A 22,632-nucleotide genomic window follows, 5' to 3' on the forward strand; every position below is an offset into this window, starting at 1 on the left:
TCCGAGGTGGGAGTGGGTGCTGTCTTGTCCCAGGGTACCAGGTCCCTCACCCATCTCCGTCCCTGTTTCTACTTCTCCAGGAAGTTTTCGCCCACTGAGAATAACTATGATATTGGCAACCGCAAACCCTTAGCCATTAAATGGGCATTTGAAGAGTGGCGCCACTTCCTGGAGGGGGCTAGGCACCAGGTAACGGTCCTTACCGACCACAAGAATCTGGTTTTCTTAGAATCTGCCCGGAGGCTAAACCCGAGACAAGCTCGATGGGCGTTATTTTTTACCAGATTCAACTTTTTGGTCACCTATAGGGCTGGGTCTAAAAATATTAAGGCTGACGCACTGTCGCGTAGCTTCATGGCCAGCCCTCCTTCGGAGGAAGATCCTGCTTGTATTTTGCCTCCAGGTATAATCATTTCCTCTATTGATTCTGATTTAGTCTCTGAAATTGCGCCTGATCAAGGTTCAGCTCCCGGGAACCTTCCTGAGAACAAGCTGTTTGTTCCCCTGCAACTCCGGCTAAGGGTACTTAGGGAAAATCATGACTCTGCACTATCTGGCCATCCAGGCATCCTGGGTACCCAGCACCTCATTGCCAGAAACTACTGGTGGCCTGGATTGCTTAAAGACGTTAAGGCCTACGTCGCCACTTGTGAGGTTTGTGCTAGGTCCAAGACTCCCAGGTCCCGACCAGCGGGCTTACTATGTTCTTTGCCCATTCCCCAGAGACCTTAGACCCATATCGCCATGGATTTTATCACCAATTTGCCTCCATCTCAAGGCAAGTCGGTGGTATGGGTTGTAGTAGACCGCTTCAGTAAGATGTGCCACTTTGTGCCCCTCAAGAAACTACCCAATGCTAAGACGTTAGCTACCTTGTTTGTCAAACACATCCTGCGTCTCCATGGGGTTCCTGTCAATATTGTTTCTGACAGAGGGGTACAATTTGTTTCATTGTTTTGGAGAGCCTTCTGTAAAAAGTTGGAGATTGATCTGTCCTTCTCCTCGGCTTTCCATCCTGAAACTAATGGCCAAACGGAGAGGACTAATCAGTCTCTAGAACAATATTTAAGGTGTTTTATCTCTGACTGTCAACATGATTGGGTCTCATTCATTCCCCTCGCCGAATTTTCCCTTAATAACCGGGTCAGTAACTCGTCAGGGGTCTCTCCCTTTTTCTGTAATTTTGGGTTTAATCCACGGTTCTCCTCCGTTTCACCTGGTAGTTTCAACAATCCCGAGGTAGATGTTGTTCATCAGGAACTGTGCACAGTCTGGGCCCAGGTTCAGAAGAACCTAGAGGCGTCCCAGAGCATACAAAAGACTCAGATAGATAGAAAACGTTCTGCTAACACCTTGTTTGTCGGGGATCTGGTGTGGCTATCGTCAAAGAACTTGCGCCTTAAATTCCCGTCCAAGAAGTTTGCTCCCCGGCTTATAGGACCATACAAGGTCATTGAAGTCCTTAACCCTGTCTCCTTCCGACTGGAGTTGCCCCCGTCTTTTCGAGTGCACGACGTCTTTCATGCCTCCCTCCTTAAACGCTGCTCCCCGGCCTTGGCTCCCTCGAGGAAACCTCCGGTCCCTGTTCTCACCCCTGACGGGGTAGAATTCGAGGTGGCCAAGATTGTGGACAGCAGGATTGTCCAAGGCTCCCTCCAGTACCTGGTCCATTGGAGGGGATACGGGCCTGAGGAGAGGACTTGGGTACTCGCCCGGGATGTTCACGCTGGGGTATTGCTCAGGAGGTTCCACCTTCATTTCCCCAATAAACCAGGTCCACCTAGAAAGGGTCCGGTGGCCCCTCATAAAAGGGGGGGTACTGTAAAGGATTTGCCAGACACAGCTTCTGTGTCGACGCCCATGGGCAATCAGTCTGCACCTGCTCTTATGTCTGTGAGACTGACTCCATCTTCCACCACTCAGGATGGCAGGCTTAGGAGCAGGAGAGCCTATCACAGCCTGGCCAGACGGAGCTAGCTCCCGCCCACTGTCTATTTCCTGTTCCTCCTTTGCCTGTGATTCTTCTATGTTTGTTTCCTGGCTTGCTGCTGCTGCTTGTTCTACTCATCATCTGCTTGTTATTGACCTTGGCTTTCTGACCACTCTCCTGCTCAGCGTTTTGTACCTCGTTCTCTCCTGGTTTGACTCGGCTCGTTCACTACTCTTGTTGCTCACGGTGTCTCTGTGGGCAGCTGTCCCATTTTCCCTAGCTTCTGTGTACCCTTGTCTGTTTGTCTGTCTTGCACTTACTGAGCGTAGGGACCGTCGCCCAGTTGCACTCAGTCGCTTCGGACAGGTCGTTGCAAGTAGGCAGGGACTGAGTGGCGGGTAGATTAGGGCTCACCTGTCTGTCTCCCTACCCTGTCATTACATCTGTGCCCCCAAAAGCCCAAAAACTCCAGCGCCTATGATTGGTTGGAGAGACAACCCTAGGTGGAAAAGTGTGAAATAGTAAACTCTCTACCAAATTGTCCATTCCTGTGACCATAGTGTCTGGTGAGAAGACGCACCGGGTCTCTGCCTACCCGGACTCTGGGTCCGCGGCAAACTTTATCCAACATGACCTAGTGTATCAGCTCCAGTTGCCGATGGTTCCCTTGGAGATACCCCTGGCTATAGCCTCGGTGAATTGACTTCCTCTGCCCAATCTTATTGTGTTTGAGAGCACGCCATTGAAGTTCCCAATTGGAGCCCTTCACACTGAACAAATTGTATCCCTCGTCTTGCTCACAGCCGTCAATCCTGTGTTGCTGGGTCTGCCTTGGCTCTGACTTAATGCTCCAGTCCTTGACTGGAATTCATTAGAAGTTCTTCAATGGGGCTCCGAATGTTTCCACCGCTGCCTGAGCAGATCCGTCCTGTCCAGCCTCCTCTGCCTCAGTCATTAGCAGGATTACCTCCTCATTTGTCTTCGGCAAGATGGAGGCTGAAATGCTCCCTCCACACCGGTTTTACGACCGTCCGATTCAGCTGGTTTCAGATTCTTCTCCTCCCAGTGGACGGGTATATCCCCTCTCCTTGCCAGAGACTCAGTTCATGTCAGCCTATGTCAAGGAGAATCTAGAGAGGTGTTTCATACGAAAAGCCTCCTCCCCGGCCAGGGCCGGGTTCTTCGTAAAAAAAAAAGAAGACGGATCTCTTTGAACCCTGCATTGACTACCATGGTCTCAACCAGATCACAGTCAAGAATAAATACCCTTTGCCACTGATCTCTGAATTATTTGATCGTATACAAGGAGCCAGGATCTTCTCTAAACTAGACTTGCGTGGGGTCTTCAACTTGATCTGAATCCATCAAGGTGAAGAGTGGAAGACGGCATTTAACACTCGGGACGGGCACTATGAATAACTGGCGTTGCTCTTCAGCCTGTGTAACGCTCCCGCGGTCTTCTAAGAATTTGTGAATGCTATATTCTGAGAACTCCTCTATGACAGATCAACCCTGTCTCCTATAAGCTTTGGCTGCCTCCTACCCTAAGAATCCCCAACTCCTTTCATGTGTCTCTCCTGAAACCTGTGGTTCTGAACCGCTACAGTAAAACTCCTAGTCCTGCAGTTGCTCCCAGCGGTTCTTCCGATGTGTTCGAAGTACAGGAGATCCTGTAAGAGGGTAGGAGGAAGGACTTTCTATTTAATGGATTGGAGAGGGTTTGGTCCTGAGGAAAGGTTTTAAGGATCTTAATGCCCCTACCCTCATTAAGAAATTCCGCTCTGGACCCAAGAAGTAGGGGTGTAAGGAGGGGGGTACTGTAGTATCAATGGCCGCGGACCGTCAGGATTACTCACCCCCATGGATTTGTGAGAGCTAGCTCGCATTTCCTGTAACGGCCGCGGTCGCGGACTGCCGCCTCCCCTTACTTACTGACGGCCACAGACCCATCTCATCCTGCCGACGTCTACCTCCCCGGAGATGCCAGCACATGTGGCCGTCCTGCCCTGCAGTGACCACTAGGGTGCGCGCGTGAGCTTGTTCCCAGCCTTAAAGGGCCAGTGCGCGCACATGTAAAGAATTAACTCATTATCCCCAGATCACCCTGGACTATAAAAATGGCCCTGCCCTTTCACTCCTTGCCTGGCCGTTTTTGTGTATTCCCATGTTAGTCTTGCAAATGGTCCCTTAATTGTATCCTGTTCCCAGTGTTCGTGTGCCCTGCTACCTGTATCCTGTATCCCGTGCTATGTTTGGTCCTGTGCCCTTTCTAGTGTTGTGTAGTCCTGTTGTACCATCTGCTACACTTGCTGTCATTCACCACGTCTGGTGTCATCTACCACGCCTGGTACCTTCCGCCTGGTTTTGCATCACCTGCTGTCAAAGTTCCATCTGTGCCTAAGCTGCTGCTACTGTCTGGGCTAGTACAGGTACCCTTGTACTTGGACTTTGTACAGACTTGTTAGACTGTTGTTTGGCCATCTGCTACTCCGCTATGGTGGTGCGGTCTAGTGGGTCCACATACCCACGGATCGTGACACTGCCTATGTAATGGGCATACATTTTGCAGTCCCCCTGTTGCAGACGAATGATTTAATGGCCTTCAAGCAGCAAATGTCTTTAGGACCGGTTATATGTGTCTCTACTAGTCATAATTAACAGCAAAGGTGCATCAAACAATGAACATAATATTCCGCACACAGCAGTATGTGACAAAAGATTAGTCCACACATAGGAGTATATAATAACACAGTAGTTCGCACATAGCAGTGTGTGACAACACAGTAGTCCACACATAGAAGTGTATGACAACACAGTAGTCCACAAATAGCAGTATGTGGCAACACAGTAGTCCACACATAGCAGTATATGACAACACAGTAGTCCACCAACAGAAGTATATGACAACACAGTAGTCTACACATAGCAGTATATGACAACACAGTAGTCCACACATACCTCAGCAGTTTTTTGACAAAACAGTAGTCCACACATAGCAGTATATGAAAACATAGGAGTCCACATATAGAAGTAGGTGACAACACAGTAGTCCACATATAGCAGTATGTGACAGCACAGTAGTCCACACATAGAAGTATATGACAACACAGTAGTCCACACATAGAAGTATATGACAACACAGTAGTCCACACATAGCAGTATATGACAACACAGTAGTCTACACATACCGCAGCAGTATATGACAACACAGTAGTCCACACATAGCAGTATATGACAACACAGTAGTCCACATATAGAAGTATATGACAACACAGTAGTCCACAAATAGATGTATATGACAACACAGTAGTCCACACATAGCAGTATATGACAACACAGTAGTCCACACATAGAAGTATATGACAACACAGTAGTCCACACATAGCAGTATATGACAACACAGTAGTCTACACATACCGCAGCAGTATATGACAACACAGTAGTCCACACATAGCAGTATATGACAACACAGTAGTCCACACATAGAAGTATATGACAACACAGTAGTCCACATATAGAAGTAGGTGACAACAGAGTAGTCCACACATAGCAGTATGTGACAGCAAAATAGTCTACACATAGAAGTATATGACAACACAGTAGTCCGCACATAGCATTATGTGACAACACAGTAGTCCACAAATAGAAGTATATAACAACACAGTAGTAGGCACATAGTATTTTACAACACAGTGGTCCACAATCAGCAGTTGTACAATGTAACCTGTTTTCTTCATATCCATAGTAGACACAGTGATGTATAGTCAGAATGGCATCATGGGCACTTTACCTGGGCCAATGCTTCTGACATAAAACAGGCACATTAAACAAGAGCTATAAAAGCTTAAAAGGTGGTTGCACAGAGGTTTTTTTTTTTTTTTGGGGGGGGGGGGGGGGCATAAACTGTGTTTCTGTGTTTGACATCTAGGAAATTCAGTTAAAAAGAAAATTTGAGAGGAGCTTAAAGTATTGACTCTACTGCGCTCCTACATTATGCACCATTAATGTAGTCAGTAGGCAAAAGAGGAAAAGCGTCAACAGTGATAGGCGGTGTGAACATTGATTTATCACATTGTCCAAAATATGAAGGCGTTAGCTACTGACTACAATAATGGTACATATAGGTGCACGGTAGTGGCAATACTTTAATCTTTTTATTGATGAAGTAATAGGTAGTCATCTACTACTGGCAACCCCTAATCAATCTGTGGCGCAGGTGTGATACTTCCATAAACTTGTGCATACTCAGTATTACTGGTATTAATCTGAGCATTGCAATGATGATAGGCTGAGAGCAGATGACAGACAGGGCTCTCCTCCAAAATGTCATGTTCCCAGTACATGGACCCCCGTGATTACATAGTGGTACACACAGGAGCCAAAACCTCCTGCACCCAAAAATTCAGCACTATGTCACAGTTTTGCAACAGTTTAGTCACAATCAACATTATATTATTTGTGTTTTTTTTATGTTACATTTTTTCCCCCAAAAAAATCAATGAGAGCAAACTGTCAAACTCAATAGGTGGAGCCTATTCTAGAGCGGGAGCAGGCAGTAAATACTTCTCACCCACCCAGGGCCGATTCTAGGTTTACTGATGCCTGAGGTGAAAATTGAAATAGCGCCACCGAGATCTTGATTGACACCCCCCTGGCTGTTATACATCACTAGCAGCCTCGTCCTCCTATGGATGCACCGCTGCATTGTACTCCACTGGCATGCACGGTGCATCGATGAAGCCAGGCAAAGTACACCTCGCTGCATGGTGCGTTCCCAAGGAGTACAAGGCAATAGCGCATCCGAGAAAGTTGGAGGAGACTGGTAGGGATGTATAACAGCCAGGGGATATCAATCAAGCATGGAAAGGTGGGTTTGGAGGCAGGACTATGTGAGTCTTCAGGATATATTGTCAGGTCATGTATTACTGCATGTTGGCGGTTCAGAGGGTTAAAACTGCCTGACACGTTCCCATTAAATAGACAATTAATTGAAAACAATTTCATCTGCCCTGCAATTTTGTTCTTATATCCTATATAACTACAGCTCCAGAACCAAGCTCGTACATTTATACAGTACCAGAACAAAGCTCAAGACATATATACAGCACCAGAACAAAGCTCAGTACATAAATACAGCACCAGAACCAAGCTCAACACATACATACAGCACCAGAACAAAGCTCAGTACATAAATATAGCACCAGAACAAAGCTTGCTACATAAATACAGCACTAGAACCAAGCTCAGTACATATATACAACACCAGAACCAAGCTTAGTACATAAATACAACACCAGAACCAAGCTCAGTACATATATACAACACCAGAAAAAAGCTCAGTACATAAATACAGCACCAGAACCAAGCTCAGTACATAAATGCAACCCTAGGACCAAGCTCAATACATATATACAGCACCAGAACCAAGCTCAGTACATAAATACAGAACAGAACCAAGCTCGGTACATGAATGCAACAGCAGAACCAAGCTCAGTACATATATATACAGCAGGAGAATCAAGCTCAGTACATATTTACAGCACAAGAACAAAGCTGGGAACATAAATACAGCTCCAGAACCAACCTCAGTACATATATACAGCCCCAGACTGTCACGATCTAGGGGTATGTGGACCCACTAGGCCGCTCCTCCAAGTCACAGTTTATACAACGTCAATACAAAGTTCTTAGCCCAAGGGTACCTGAGATAGTCCAGACATTAGCAGAGGATTTGGCACAGATAGGCTACAGTCACACGAGTGTATCAGATTCAAGTGCGTGAAAAACGCATGTGAATCTGGTCTGTGTGTGTTGCATTATGCATCAAGTGTGCTTTGTGGGTAGCATGCGTTATTCACGCTCTCGCAAAGCACATATTTTTTTATTTTCATTTGAATTGATGTGCAAATCACGCACCGCACACGGATGTGCATCCGTGTGCGGTGCATGAATTTCACGCACCCATTGACTTCAATAGGCGCTTAGGTTCGTGAAAACGCACCAATATAGGACATGCAGCAGGCTCTCGCTACGTGAAAACGCAGGCATGTGTGAACGGCCCCATTGGAATCAATAGGTCCGTGTGCTGCGCGTGATTTTCATGCGCAGCACATGGACATTATTCACGTTTGTGTGAATGGGCCCTTAAGTTGCGCCAGACGTGGCACATGATTCCAGGAGTGGCAGATGCCACCAGACGTGGTGTGTGACTAGGGCCGGTCTTAGGATAGATGGCGCCCCGCACGGGAACACTGGGAACACTGCTGCAGAGGATGTTCGACCTGACTCCCGTACTAAAAGTCTCTAGGAATAACGCCGGTCCTCTCATTCTTGCCAGCGAGAAGAGAAACTATGAACGCTACCTTGGCCTCATCAGAGGGGAAGAGGTAAGCACGCATTCTAAAATGGATGGTACGTTGGTTGATGAAACCTACAGGCTCTGGGGTCACAGTCATAGCGAGGTGGAAGTGGCAGTGAAACTGTGGATCTGTAACAGACAGGAGGAGTAACGGCAGTGGAATGGCGGCAGCATCTAGAAGAGGAGCAGGCGGCTGATTCAGTCGGGTGGTGATAGAGTTTACTACCACAAGGAGTTGATCCTGGCGTGCACACAGGTCATGCATATCCGTTTACATAACCTGAACCACGGTCTTAGGTTGGCCAGCAGGCCCATGGCCTGAGCATACTGTCACGACCTAGGGGTATGTGGACCCACTAGCCCGCTCCGCCGTAGCAAAGTGGCAGCTGGCTAAGTCACAGTATATACAACGTCTATACAATGTTCTTAACACAAGGGTACCTGAGATAGTCCAGACAGTAGCAGAGGCTTTGGCACAGATGGGACTTGGTGTGAATGGTAGCGCCAGATGTGGCGAACGATACCAGGGAGCGGCAGATGACATCAGACGTGGTGTGTGACAGCAGTTGTGGCAGGTGACACCAGACTTGGTGTATAACAGCAGACATAGCGGATGACACCAGACTTGGTGTATAACAGCAGGCATAGCGGATGACACCAGACGTGGTGGATTACAGCAGGCGTAGCAGATGACACAACGTGACTCCAACACTAGAAAAGACTCAGCAACAAACACAGCACGGGATACAGAATACAGGTAGCAGGGCACAGGAACACTGGGAAAAGGATATGACTAAGGGACCATTTTCAAGACTAACATGGGAATACACAACAACGCTCAGGAAGGGACTGAAAGGGCAGGGCCCTTTTTATAGTCCAGGGTGATCTGGGAATATTTAATTAATTAATTGCATATGCGCGAGCTGGCCATTTTTAGGCCGGGACCGAATGCACGCGCTCCCCTAGTAGACACTACATGGCAGTGCGGCTGGATGTGCTGACGTCTCCGGGGAAGGAGACGTCCGCCACAGGAGAGAGGTCTGTGGTCTCGGCCGTCAACAGGTAAGGGGTGGCGGCAGTCCGCGACCACGGCTGTTACTCAGTACATATACACAGCACCAGAACGAAGTTCAGTATATATATGCAGCGCCAGAACAAAGCTCAGTACATCAATACAGCTCCAGAACAAATCTCAGTACATAAATACAGTACAAGAACCAAGCTCAGTTCATAAATACAGTACTTAAACCAAGCTCAGTATATAGATACAGTACCAGAGACATGCTCAGCACATAAATAAAGCATCTGAACCAAGGTCACTATATATATACAACACCAGAACCAAGCTCATATATATATATATATATATATATATATACAGCACCAGAACCAAGCTCAGTACATAAATACAGCATCAGAACAAAGCCCAGTATATAAATACAGCACCAGAACCAAGCTCACTACATAGATACTGTAATGTTGGGGTAGGGAGACAGACAGGTGAGCCCTAATCTACCCGCCACTCAGTCCCTGCCTACTTGCACGGCCCATCCTAGGCGACGGCGTACAACTGGGCGACGGTCCCTACGCTCAATATGTGCACGACAGACAAACAGACAAGGGTACACAGAAGCTAAGGGAAGTGGGGCAGTTGCCCACGGCAACACTGTGAGCAACAAGAGTAGTGAACGAGCCGAGTCAAACCAGGAATGTACGAGGTACCAAACAGCAGGAGCGTAGTCAGTAAAGCCAGGGTCAATTTTAAGCAGAGGTCAATAGTGCTAGCAGGAACAGCAGAGCCAGGAAACAAGACAGAATCACAGGCAAAGGAGGAGCAGAAAATGAAGGTATAAATAGACAGAGGGCAGGAGCTAGCTCCGTCTGGCCAGGCTGTGATAGGTTCTCCCACTCCTCAGCCTACCAGCCTGAGTGGTAGCAGATCGAGTCACTCTATCAGACCTAGGAGCAGATGCAGACTGATTAACCACGGGCGTCGACACATTTACATACTCACCTGATCCCGTTCCTGCGCCGCCCTCTAGCATGCAGGCCTGCTCTCTTCTGAGCACATTTGCTGGGCTAAACGACGCAAGCGGCACGATGATGTCATCGCGACGATTGCATCATTGAAAGGCGCTGAATGGCAGGGCACGGAACGTGTCCTACCAGCGCTAGTTATGCATGCAATTTTATCTGCGTCCTATAGACACAAATTCAATTATAGTGCAGGAAGGGGTGGCGGTGGCTGGTTTCAGTGGCGCCGCCGCCCCCTCAGAGAGGCAGCATTCCGCCGCCTGAGGCGAGAAGCTCATCTCACCTCATGGACGGTGCAGCCCTGCACCCACTTGCACTTAGTACTGGGATGGTACGGGCAGATGTGTAACTTTAAGATCCTGGGCCCCAATGTAACATCTCTAACAGGATCCCCACCTACCAGGTGCCATTTGTAATACTGGTGTCTACTTATGTGGCTTTGGGCCACCTCAGACATCAGGGCCCGGGTGCAACTGCTATCTCTGTAAACTCCATGGCTATGCCGCTAGGTACTAGTGTCATGGCGGACAAGCAAGGTAAAGGGATCCTTGATCATTGATCGAAAGGAGGCACATTGGAGGTATGGCAGATTTTGGCTGGGGTTAGTTACTATTGGCCAGGGTCCCCAAAGACAGTATAAAATATTCACCCATGTGTTGAATATCCTTGGGTCTGATGTGAGATTGGTGGAGCAGTGATTGCCTTCAAAGACCGTATAAGAACATCAGTGGTTAAATCAGGTTTGGCAAGGCTTTTTCGGATCTACTTTTTGTAGAATTTGAGATCGGTAATCTATCATCTACTTTTATTATTTTTTTACTGTTTATGTGATAATAAAAATGAGTTTAAAGTTGAAAAAAATTCAATTTTTACTGTTTTAATGCATTAAATGCCCAATATTTGCAATGGTATAAGTTTAGGGCCTGCGCGGCGACTTTGGTCGCACAACATTAAGATTTCAAGGTTGTTTTGCAACATCACAAGTAATGCTTGTGATTGTGGTCGCCTTACTACACACGGTCATGGAAAATTCACATCTGCTAGTGTTTTGGTCGCAGTTCGCAAATCACAAACAACTTTTCCAGCATTTTCAATGTACTCTAAGTGGTGTGCGACTGCCACTCATTTGCTACATGTTAGCGATTTCTTTTTTTGAGAGGTGTCTTAAGGATTGCAATCCTAAATTGCATGCAACTTGCAACCAAATTGCACCCTACAACAAGTAATGCGACCAAATTCGCTATGTAGCCCTAGCCTAGTAGAGCCCTATTTGTCATAAAAAAAAAGTAAAGAAGCAAAAATCTATTAAAAAAAAATGTAAAAAAATCAAATACATTATAGGCATTTCGATTGACACATGCAAAAAAATTAGCAAAATTGGACGTCATTGTTGGCCAAAGAGTACGGTCAGTGGCGTAACTACTGCGGTAGCAGCCATAGAGGCCACTACGGGGCCCATGGCTTGAGGGGGTCCGTGCCGCCAGCCAACACGCCCCCCCATATGCCCATTGGCACTGCTAGCAGCCACTTTGGGTGCTACAGTGGTAGCGCCGCTACTACGGGGCCTACGCCGCCGAGCATCTAACATGTATGGGCCGGGCGACACAGGCCCTCTCATGCCCGTAAGCTAGAGATAGCCACCCCCTCTTGCAGTATTTGTACTTGCGTCTATAGCGCGCAGGTACAAATACATGCATTAGCACTGAATGGCCGGGCATGTTCCGACCATTCAGCGCCTTACAACGACGCTAGCGGCGCGATGACGCTTCAATGACGTCATTCTGCCCTGCCAATCAGCGCCTTTGAACGACGCGTCGTTCAGCTCTAGCAGACCTGCTCAGAAGAGAGCAGATCTGCATTGCCATTGGACGGCGTGGGAATGGGATAATGTGAGTATGTAAAGTTTTTAGTTTTTTTCTAATAAAACTGTGAGTGGCATTATCTACAGGGGGGTCGTCTATATGTGGGGATGTGGGCCACTGTATACAGGTACGGTCTATATGTGGGGCACTATCTACAGGGGGGTCTATATGTGGGGATGTGGGCCACTATATACAGGGGGGTCTATATGTGGGGATGTGGGCCACTATATACAGGGGGGTCTATATGTGGGGATGTGGGGCACTATCTACAGGGGGGGGTCTGTATGGGGATGTGGGGCACTATCTACAGGGGGTGTCTATATGTGGGCCCCCATATACATGGGGGGTCTATATGTGGGGATGTGGGCCACTATACACAGGGGTGTCTATATGTGAGCCACTATATACAGGGGTGTCTATATGTGGGCCTCTATATACAGGGGGGTCTATATGTGGGGATGTGGGCCACTATCTACAGGGAGGGTCTATATGTGTGGATGTGGGCCACTATATACATGGGGGGAGTCTATATGTGGGGATGTGGGCCACTATCTACAGGGGTGTCTATATGTGGGCTACTATATACAGGGGGGTCTATATGTGGGGATGTGGGCCACTATCTACCGGGGGTGTCTATATATGGGGATGTGGGCCATTATATACAGGGATACAGGGGGGTCTATATGTGGGTATGTGGGCCACTATATACAAGGGAGTCTATATGTGAGCCACTATATACAGGGGGGTCTATTTGTGGGGCTGTGGGCCACTATCTACAGGGGGGGGGTCTATATGTGGGGATTTGGGCCACTATCTACAGGGGGGTCTATATGTGAGGATGTGGGACACTATATACAGTGAGGATGTGGGCCACTATCTACAGGGGGTATATATGTGGGGCACTGTCTACAGGGGTGGGCTATATGTGGCACACTATATACAGGGGGAGCTATATATCAGACACTATCTACAGAGGTGGGCTATACGTGGAGCACTATCTATAGGGGAAGCAATATGTAGTGCAGCACAGTGGCTCAGTGGTTGGCACTAATGCCTTGCAGCTCTGGAGTCCATATGTGGGCACTACCTACTGAGGGCTGTATGTGGGACACTATCTACATGGGCTTCTATGTAGGTCACTATCTACAGAGGCTCTATGGGGTCACTATCTACACAGGGCTATGGCGGCACTATCTACAGGGGGCACGGTGTGTGTGAGGGACACAGCTTATGGTACTATTATAATCAGGGACACAGTGTATGGCGCTATTATAATTAGTGGTGCAGTGTATAACGCTTTATTATATTTTGAGGTGTTGAGATTTTTTACTTTGTTTATAGGTGCAGAAATGTTTTAAAAGTGGGAAGCTGAAGACATATGAGCGGAAAACTGCAGAAGTGGGTCATGGCCGGGAGAAATCCATCATAGATGTCTGGACCAGAGGGAGAAGAAATGAACTAGAATCTGAGACATCGGTGAGTTCCTTAATGTAAATGTTTATTCTGCCTCTAATCAGTACTGTAGTCACTGTATGATCTGCAGCGAGATGATGGGTGGCATGATTTTTTTTGTATGAAACAGCATCTCCCAGCATATCCTTCCTATTGTTCGGGCCATGCTGGGAGCTGTAGTTTTACGCCGTACAAACCTATACGGCAGGGGTTGCACTAAATTGAGCTGTATTTGTTCTGATGTTGTATATATGTTCTGAGCTTGGTTCTGGCGTTTTATATATGTACTGATCTTGGTTCTGATGCTGTATTTAAGTACTGAACTTTGTTCTGGTGCTGTATAGACGTATGAGATTGGTTTTGGTGCTGTATATATGTAATGAGCTTGGTTCTGGGGATGTATTTATGAACTGAGCTTGGTTGTGGTGCTGTATATATGTACTGAGCTTTGTTCTGGGGATGTATATATGTACTGAGATTGTTTCTGGTATTGTATACAGTATATGTACTGAGCTTGGTTCTAGTGCTGTATTTATGTACTGAGGTTGGTTCTGGTGCTGTATATATGTACTGAGTTTTGTTCTGGTGCTGTATAGATGTACTGAGATTGGTTCTGGTGCTGTATATATGTCAGAGCTTGGTTCTGGATCTGTAATTATATAGGATATATTTATAATAACAAAATTGCGGGCAGATAGAATTGTTCTCAATTAATTGTATGTTTCATGGGAACCTGTCTGGTAGTTTTAACCCTTTGAACCGCCACCATTCGGTAATACATGACCTGACAATATCAAAATCTTTAAAATTCACTTTTAAAACGGCGCACACTATATGCTAATTACTCATGGGGCGGTCCCGCTATCCTGAAGAGTCACATAGTCCTGCCCCCAAACCCACCTTTCCATGTTTGATTGACATCTCACTGGCTGATACAACTTTCTCGGATGCGCCATTGCCTTGTAGCACTATACACAAGGGGGTCTGTGTGGCACTATACGCATGGGGGAACTGTATGGCACTATTTACAAGGGGGAGGGCTGTGACTCTATCTACAGGGAGCTGAGTGTGGCGCAATCTACATGGGTCTGTGTGTGGCACTATCTACTAAGGGGGGCTGTGCTGCACAACCTACTAAGGGAGGCTGTGTGGCACTATATACAAGGGAGGGGGGCTGTGTGGCACTATATACAGTGGGAGCTGTATAGCGCTATATACAGTGGGGGCTTTATGGCGATATCTACAGGGGGCTGTATGGCACTATCTACAAGGGGGAGGTGTGGGACGCTATCTACAAATAGGGTGTGACACTGTCTATAGGCAGGGCTATATAGCACTGTCTACAGGGGGGCTGTATGGCACATTCTACAGGGGGCACTATTTATAGGAAGGCACCGGGGTGGGGGGGCGGACAAGAGTTTGCTATGGGGCCCAGTCTTTCCTAGTTATGCCCCTGATTATGGTTATTAAGAAGTTAATGAAAGATTCTATTTCGGTGTCGTTGATCTTTAATAATTTGGCTGCGGTGTCCATCCTTTATTTACAAGGGGTGTAGATGATAGTCTGTAGTGATGAAATCTACAACCCCCACCAGTCATGTAACTTTCACTTTTCTGATTCATTTGCTAATATTTATTTTTGGCTGGTGCCAGTGTGACTTTGTATTTGACTTTGGCTTCTGAACATTTGTGTGTACTGTGCGCCTTGTTCAGAGGCTTAAAGGCGTTTTCCCATGTTGGACATTCATGGCATATCCACAGTATGTGCCATAAAAATCCGATAGATGCGGGTCCCACCTCTGGGACCAGCACCTATCTATATAACGGGACCCCCTAAACCCTGCTTACTTGCCTCCCGCTGCCTCCTGGCCATATTCTGGTTAGGTGGTCGGAAATTACAGAAACAGCCGAGCTAACTGAGCTACGCTGTTTCTGTAACTCCCATAGAAGTGAATGGGAGTTACAGAAACAACGTAGCACGGAAAGCTATGCTCTTAACATAGCTACCGTGTTCCGAAAACAGCGTAGCTCGCGCTACTTTGTTTCAGTAGCTACCATTCACTGCTATGCGACTTACAGAAAAATAGCGTAGCTCAGTAAGCACTCGGCTGTTTCCAAAACTCCTGACCACTTAACCAGGAAGTGGCCGTGGAGACAGCGGAGCCGAATAATCTAGAACGGGGTTTAGGGGGCTCTGTTCTAGAGTTAGGTGCAGGTCCCAGAGGTGGAGCCTTCATCTATCGGACTTTTACAGCATGTCCTGTGGATATGCCATAAATGTCCAACATGGGAAAACTCCTTTAAAGTTCCAGAAAAATCTGTCACATGGTCCCTCACCTACCGTGTGCCATTTATAATACTGGTGTCTTCTTATGTGGTAGGCCCCAGGGCTCATGGTAATCTGCAATTTCATTTTGACCTTTGCTGCGGCTGTAGCTCATTTTGGAGCTCCAGTCTTAGAGCAGGGCAGATTACAAGCAGACTATTGACTGTAGCATGCAAAAGATAGAAGTCTGTTAATGCGGTGCAGATGAAACAGTCTGTAGTCTGCTGATTTGCACACAAATCTGTGGCAAATCCGCAAATTTTACAGTAGACGTGCAGTTTAAACCTTTTGCATTCCATGGGAGAAATGCGTGGCAGAAATTTCCAGCAATTATGCAAAATATAGGGCATGCTGATGGATTTGGATTAACCAATGAATCTAAAACACTGGCAGAGATATAATGGAGATTATCATTGATATCAGAGACAAATTGCTTTGTTCACAAATAACCACCGGTAAATATTGTCGTCGTCTGACTTTAATCGTCCTCATATAAGGTGTTGCGGTCAGGCCTCGGGACAGCAACATAGACCCACTGTGTCGCTATTAGATTTGGTGAGCCCAAAACGAGTGGGTCAGATGAAGTCTAAGGGATTTTGCGATTTTCACCTTCAAATGCCCCTCACGGGAATATGGACTTTATAAAGGGAATCCCAAAGTCTCGTCTCTGGAGTATTCTCTAATAGCAGCTGCGGACAGATTTCAGAGGGGATATCCAAAGCAAGGTGCCAAAATTAATAAACCGAAGCGTGGTCATACAAATCCAAGGTCAGGGCTGGCAGAATTCATGTAACATCATAAGACAGATACATGTCACGGCTAACAGCGATCCCAAGGCAGGAAACAGTCCGGGTCACATCCGAAATAGCAAAAAGAAAACACCTTTATAAATGGACACGATCCATAGAACCTTGTTGCTCGGGCAAGATGTGGCAGTTCCGAGCAGGTTTATATAATGCCACAAGCTGAGCACCGACCAGCTGATAGAGGCCGGTCCGCGCACATTGGTCGCACAGGAGTGCACATAGGCCGTCATTCCGTTACATAAGGGGTGTATTTAGCACAAATGATCAGTGCTTACGGGAAATGCAGCCGCATTCAGAATGTAAACTATGGAGATACTGTAGGGGCTCAGAGATAAATTAGTATGGACCCACTGTTCACATCAGTTTCACCCCTGCAAACTACCGGCTGATGAGCCCCCTTTAAGGGCTATAGTCACCAATGAAAATTAGTTACAGCAATTCCAACTTTTACATTCTTATTTGAAGTACATTTTTGAGCACCGTCCCCAATCCCCACCCAGAAAAGCCCTTTGAGGTCCATTTCGTAGGAGAATCCAGTGAAAAACGGGAGGGTTCTGGATGTTTGCATGTCTCTAATATGTATCGATCTCAATTGCTTCTTGTATTTGCAGTGCCATAGGTTGGGCTATTGTGGGGACCACTTCCCTTGTGTAGTAAAAGAATTGTTCTCACTTCATAATAACAATTTGCAGCTGCTATGTGGTGCAGAAGTTGAGGGTCGGGGCACTTCTCTGTTAAAGAGGTTTTAAACGTTAGACAGAGGAGGGAATGAGACAAGGATATGCAAGAGAAAAAGGTATGTAAAAAGATTGAGAGGGAGGAGCAGGGGCTGTGCAAGCACCAGGGGCACCTAAGATCAAGATCAGTGCTTCCCTTCCACCAGTGCCTCATGATGCCCCAGGTATCTTAAGACTTTAACAAACACCCCTGGGGAGCAATGCAAGGGACCACGTGATAAGAGCTCACTTTTGAAATGCACGCAAAATAACTACAGGCAGAGACGGACAAACCAACTGGGAAGTGGCACAGGGACAAAAATGGAAAGGTGGGCCCTTAATGCCACAAAAGGACTGGGGAGCAGGAGTTGACTATTTAAAGAGGCTCTGTCACCAGATTTTGCAACCCCTATCTGCTATTGCAGCAGATAGGCGCTGCAATGTAGATTACAGTAACGTTTTTATTTTTAAAAAACGAGCATTTTTGGCCAAGTTATGACCATTTTTGTAGTTATGCAAATGAGGCTTGCAAAAGTCCAAGTGGGTGTGTTTAAAAGTAAAAGTCCAAGTGGGCGTGTATTAGGTGCGTACATCGGGGCGTTTTTAATACTTTCACTAGCTGGGCGCTTTGAAGAGAAGTAACATCCTCTTCTCTTCAGAACGCCCAGCTTGTGACAGTGCAGATCTGTGACGTCACTCACAGGTCCTGCATCGTGACGGCCACATCGGCACCAGAGGCTACAGTTGATTCTGCAGCAGCATCAGCGTTTGCAGGTAAGTAGCTACATCGATTTACCTGCAAACGCCGATGCTGCTGCAGAATCAACTGTAGCCTCTGCTGCCGATGTGGCCGTCACGATGCAGGACCTGTGAGTGACGTCACAGATCTGCACTGTCACAAGCTGGGCGTTCTGAAGAGAAGAGGATGTTACTTCTCATCAGAATGCCCAGCTAGTAAAAGTATTAAAAACGCCCCGATGTACGCACATAATACACGCCCACTTGGACTTTTACTTTTAAACACACCCACTTGGACTTGTGCAAGCCTCATTTGCATAACTACAAAAATGGTCATAACTTGGCCAAAAATGCTCGTTTTTTAAAAATAAAAACGTTACTGTAATCTACATTGCAGCGCCTATCTGCTGCAATAGCAGATAGGGGTTGCAAAATCTGGTGACAGAGCCTCTTTAAGGGATTGGAGTCTGACCAGCATTAGAAAGCTGCTGGGAGATTGCCTGTAATTTTGTGATGTCAGGAGAGGAAGTGATTTAACACAGAACTAGTCAGGATTTAGAATGTTCAACGGCCTGGATATGTCTCAGAGCTAGATGTCTTCTGTGCATGGCATGTGTCCTACGTGTGCGTGGTGTCTACAACATGATTCCTGTGTGTGACTGGCATGTGCGTCATAAATCCCTTGTGATTGGTGTGCGTCATGAGTCCTATGTGTGAGTGGTGTGTATGCGCCACGTGTCCTATGTATAAGTGGTGGGTGTGCGGAATGTGTCCTATGTGTAAGAGGCATGTGTGCTAAATGTGAGTTGCAGGTGTGCGGCATCTTTCATGTGTCTGCGTCTAATATGTGAAGCCGTGAGTGGTTAGGATTGGTGTGTGCACAATGTGTCCTAGGTGAAAGTGCCGCATGTTGGGCATGTGTCCTATGTGTAAGTGGTGAGATGCATCTATGCAGCATTTTTTCAAGTAAGTGAGTGGTGTTAGCGCCATGTTCCTAAGTATTAGTGTCGCATTTGGAGCATGTGTCCTAGTTGTCCTTTTAAAATTCTGATTAATATGATAATAAAAGAGAAAAAAGGGTGACTTGTGTACTGTTAAGGCTATGTAACATCACGTTTGTGATGTATGCTTAACATGTATCCCAGGAATAGCTTTCGACTAAGCATGTCCATACGACTCCATTAGCCCGACGAAGGACAAAAGAGTGTCGTTTTGGCCTCTGACAGGCCAGTGTACATTGATACAGTGAAAAAAAAAGAGTATATAATAGCACAGTAGACTAAGCTATTCCAGAGAAAGATATATGTTTTCTTAAAATAAGATCATACGGGATACATCACAGGCTTTTGGCGGAGTTATACGTTGAGATATCCACTCGACATACACCTCCGATGTAGGCTAGTAGCGTGATGTGACGATAGCCTAAGCCATCGTGTTCCTTTACCTGCACTCAACATGGTGCCTTGAGCTTAAATTGATTCAACTAAGACAAACTGCTAGAGACATGCTTCCTGACAACCCTATATAACAGGCTACAGTTGTTAGGCAGGATATCCCTAGCAACCAGTCTGCTGCCCATCTTAAAACTGAATTGGCCCTGTACTGAAAGTGGAAAAAGGCATAGTAACCGGGCACGATCAAGCCCAATAGGGTTATTCTCACCTTAGACATTTATGGAATATCCTGTGGCATGCTCGGCTGTTTCCGTAACTCCCATAGGATTGAATATTGGGGAACCCACGTTCCGGAAATAGGTGCAGATCCCACCTCTGGGACCCACACCTATCAGACCTTCAAGGCATTTTCACAATATTTTGGAAATACCTCTTTAACATTCTATAGCTCAGACAGGTTCATTTTTAAAAAAATTCTAAAAAATATAAATTGAGGTGAAAAGGTTAAAAAATTTAAATTCGAAGGACATTGCACTTAGTAACTTAACAATTTAATCATCATCTTCCTTGTGAAAGAGGAACATCGTATTTGCTTCTGTGGTTTTCCAAAATAAGAGAAAAAATACACTTGTGACTATTGTCTATTAAAAGCATTTCAGGTTTGACAAATTATTCAGATTGTTTGCACACTTGTAATAATGAACTTTATGGTGGCAAATAGGGAAGTCAAAATCATTGGCCGAATTGAAGGGATCCTAGCAGAAGTGTAGCTTGGGCACTAAAAGATCCTGGGCATAGTCATGAAATGATCAGCATTCAGTCACATTGGATGATCTATAAAAAGTTTATAGGGTCTTGGATGCCTTACGTCAGGCTAATAATATTACAAGTTGACACTTTTTCTGATAATAAATTGGTAACAGTGGGGTGCTAGCCTAAGCCAACCTTATTTATGGATCTCCATGGTGTGCCAATCCACCAGTCATTGTTAGACATGGATGTAGAACCTTATGTGTGATCTAATAGACATTAGAAGGCACTATAATTATTTTTTGGAATTATTGGTCTCCTATTGCTTGTAGGACCACTGTGCAGCTGTACAGGTTGCACATTTTGTATGTCTGTCCCTGTTACTATGCGTCATACAATGCACAAAAATTACCACCCAATGGTATCCAATGATTTTGCAATGGGTGCCAAAATAATACTGCCATATAATGCACATATACCACATTACAGTCACCCTATCAATGTATCTGACTGCAGCACATGCAGATACTCTTCCTTTTTCTCTCTCTTTCTTTCTCTCTCACATGCATTGTACTCACCATTGTGTTTCTGTGTGCACTTGTTGGCGGTGGAGTGTAGTCTGAAGCTTAATGATTATCCCTTTGCATGGACTGGAAGTTCAGCTCAGCACGCTTCCTCTTTTTTTTGGCTTGTTTCTCATTCCCTCTTATCATCGATATGCTATCTGGTTTTACTGCTGCAGAATGTTCCCTGTTTTAAGGGATATTTGTGCTGCAACTAAGGACGCAAGGAAAAGTAATCTAATAGTGCAGGAGGCATATAATAGTGCATAGATACTCTGTGGAGAATGGGGACACTTCTGGTTCCCTGGGAGGGTAATCCTTGTGTTTCCTCTTTCATCTCTTCAGAATTTGCATATTTTATATACGGTCCCTCATTCATTGCTACATTTTTTCTAAAGAAATGTTCATCATTTTTAATTTCCTTCCACCTTCGAGTTGAACTTGGTTACATAGATTTAATATAGAGATTGTATTACCTTATATTTGTTTTACTGGTTGGATAACTATACTGATACAGCTTCTGGTTTTATTTTATAATTGTATTAAACATATTTGGCAGGGATAAATAGTGCTGCGAAACCAAGCGGCAGATGTGAACAGAGTCTTATTCTATTTTCTGTGCGTGATTATGGGGACAGCCATCTTACTCTGACCCGTGAACAGCAGTTCAGAGATTTGCTTTACAGCAGAAACATAAGAAACAACCTATTGACTTCTTTATATAAGAAATGACCTATTGACTAGTCTTTAGGCAAGAGTACCTGGGTAGAAGATTTGGCAAACACTCAGCGTGGCAGACATGTGGCGTAGAAGAAACTTGGCACAGATGACACTTGGCACAGATGACACTTGGCACCGATGACCCTCACGACTCCGACACTAGATTTCTTACTGGAACAAACAAAATTATTTAATATGGGATATGGGGTACCGGAAATGGGAACACTGGATACAGGATACAACTAAGGGACCATTTGCCATGACGAACATGGGCAGACACAACAACGCTCAGGCAAGGAGAGGAGGGGCAGAGCTCTTTTTAAAGCCCAGGGTGTATAGGGATTAGCAATTAGAGCTATGTTAGGGATACTAATGTGTAGTTAGAGTCTATTTAGGGTAATGAAAGGTTCACAGTAATGAATCACCGGCATAGTGTAGTGCATGAGATGCCTATATTTCACTCCCTGATTAGAGAAATAGCCTCCACTACATGTTTCACCGAGAACCTACATCTAAAGGGGTTTTCGAGGCTCATTTTTAGTCTTCAAGACCCTTGAAGACATTGGTTTTGTTAGAGTATCTCGGTTTCTAAAGGGGTTTTCCGGAACTTAGGATAGATCATCGATATCAAATCGATGGGGGGGGTCTAAATTATGACACACCCACCGATCAGCTGATCGAAGAGGTTGCAACGCTATAGTGAGTGCTGCAGCCTTCTCATTGCTTACCAGGCACACCTCCGTACAGGGACGCAATTAGTGATCCTGGGCCCCCAGAGCCACAGTTTGAATAGGCATCCCCTCCGTTGCAACAAATACACGAGCGCACATATATACATAAAAAAACATACACATGTACACACATGCACATATGTACAAAGACGAGACATACAGCTACACATATTTATATATACACAAACACAAAAATAGACATACTTATACATACACACAAACATGCACATACATTAACATAGATAAACTAGAA

At 45.8% G+C, this 22,632-nt stretch overlaps 1 protein-coding gene across 2 annotated transcripts in view; it reads right to left on the reverse strand.

The window, feature by feature from the left end:
- FYB1 (FYN binding protein 1) overlaps positions 1-21,004 on the reverse strand; it is a 173,483-nt gene extending 152,479 nt beyond the window's left edge. For both annotated transcript variants that reach the window (XM_075842211.1, XM_075842202.1), the window contains exon 1: positions 20,944-21,004. In XM_075842211.1, the coding sequence (XP_075698326.1) occupies positions 20,944-20,946 (3 nt within the window). In that variant the 5' untranslated portion in view covers positions 20,947-21,004. The remainder of the gene's footprint in view (positions 1-20,943) is intronic.
- Between the last annotated feature and the right edge of the window lie 1,628 nt (positions 21,005-22,632).

Source organism: Rhinoderma darwinii, chromosome 1, assembly GCF_050947455.1.
Source record: "Rhinoderma darwinii isolate aRhiDar2 chromosome 1, aRhiDar2.hap1, whole genome shotgun sequence".
Classification (NCBI taxonomy): domain Eukaryota; kingdom Metazoa; phylum Chordata; class Amphibia; order Anura; family Rhinodermatidae; genus Rhinoderma; species Rhinoderma darwinii.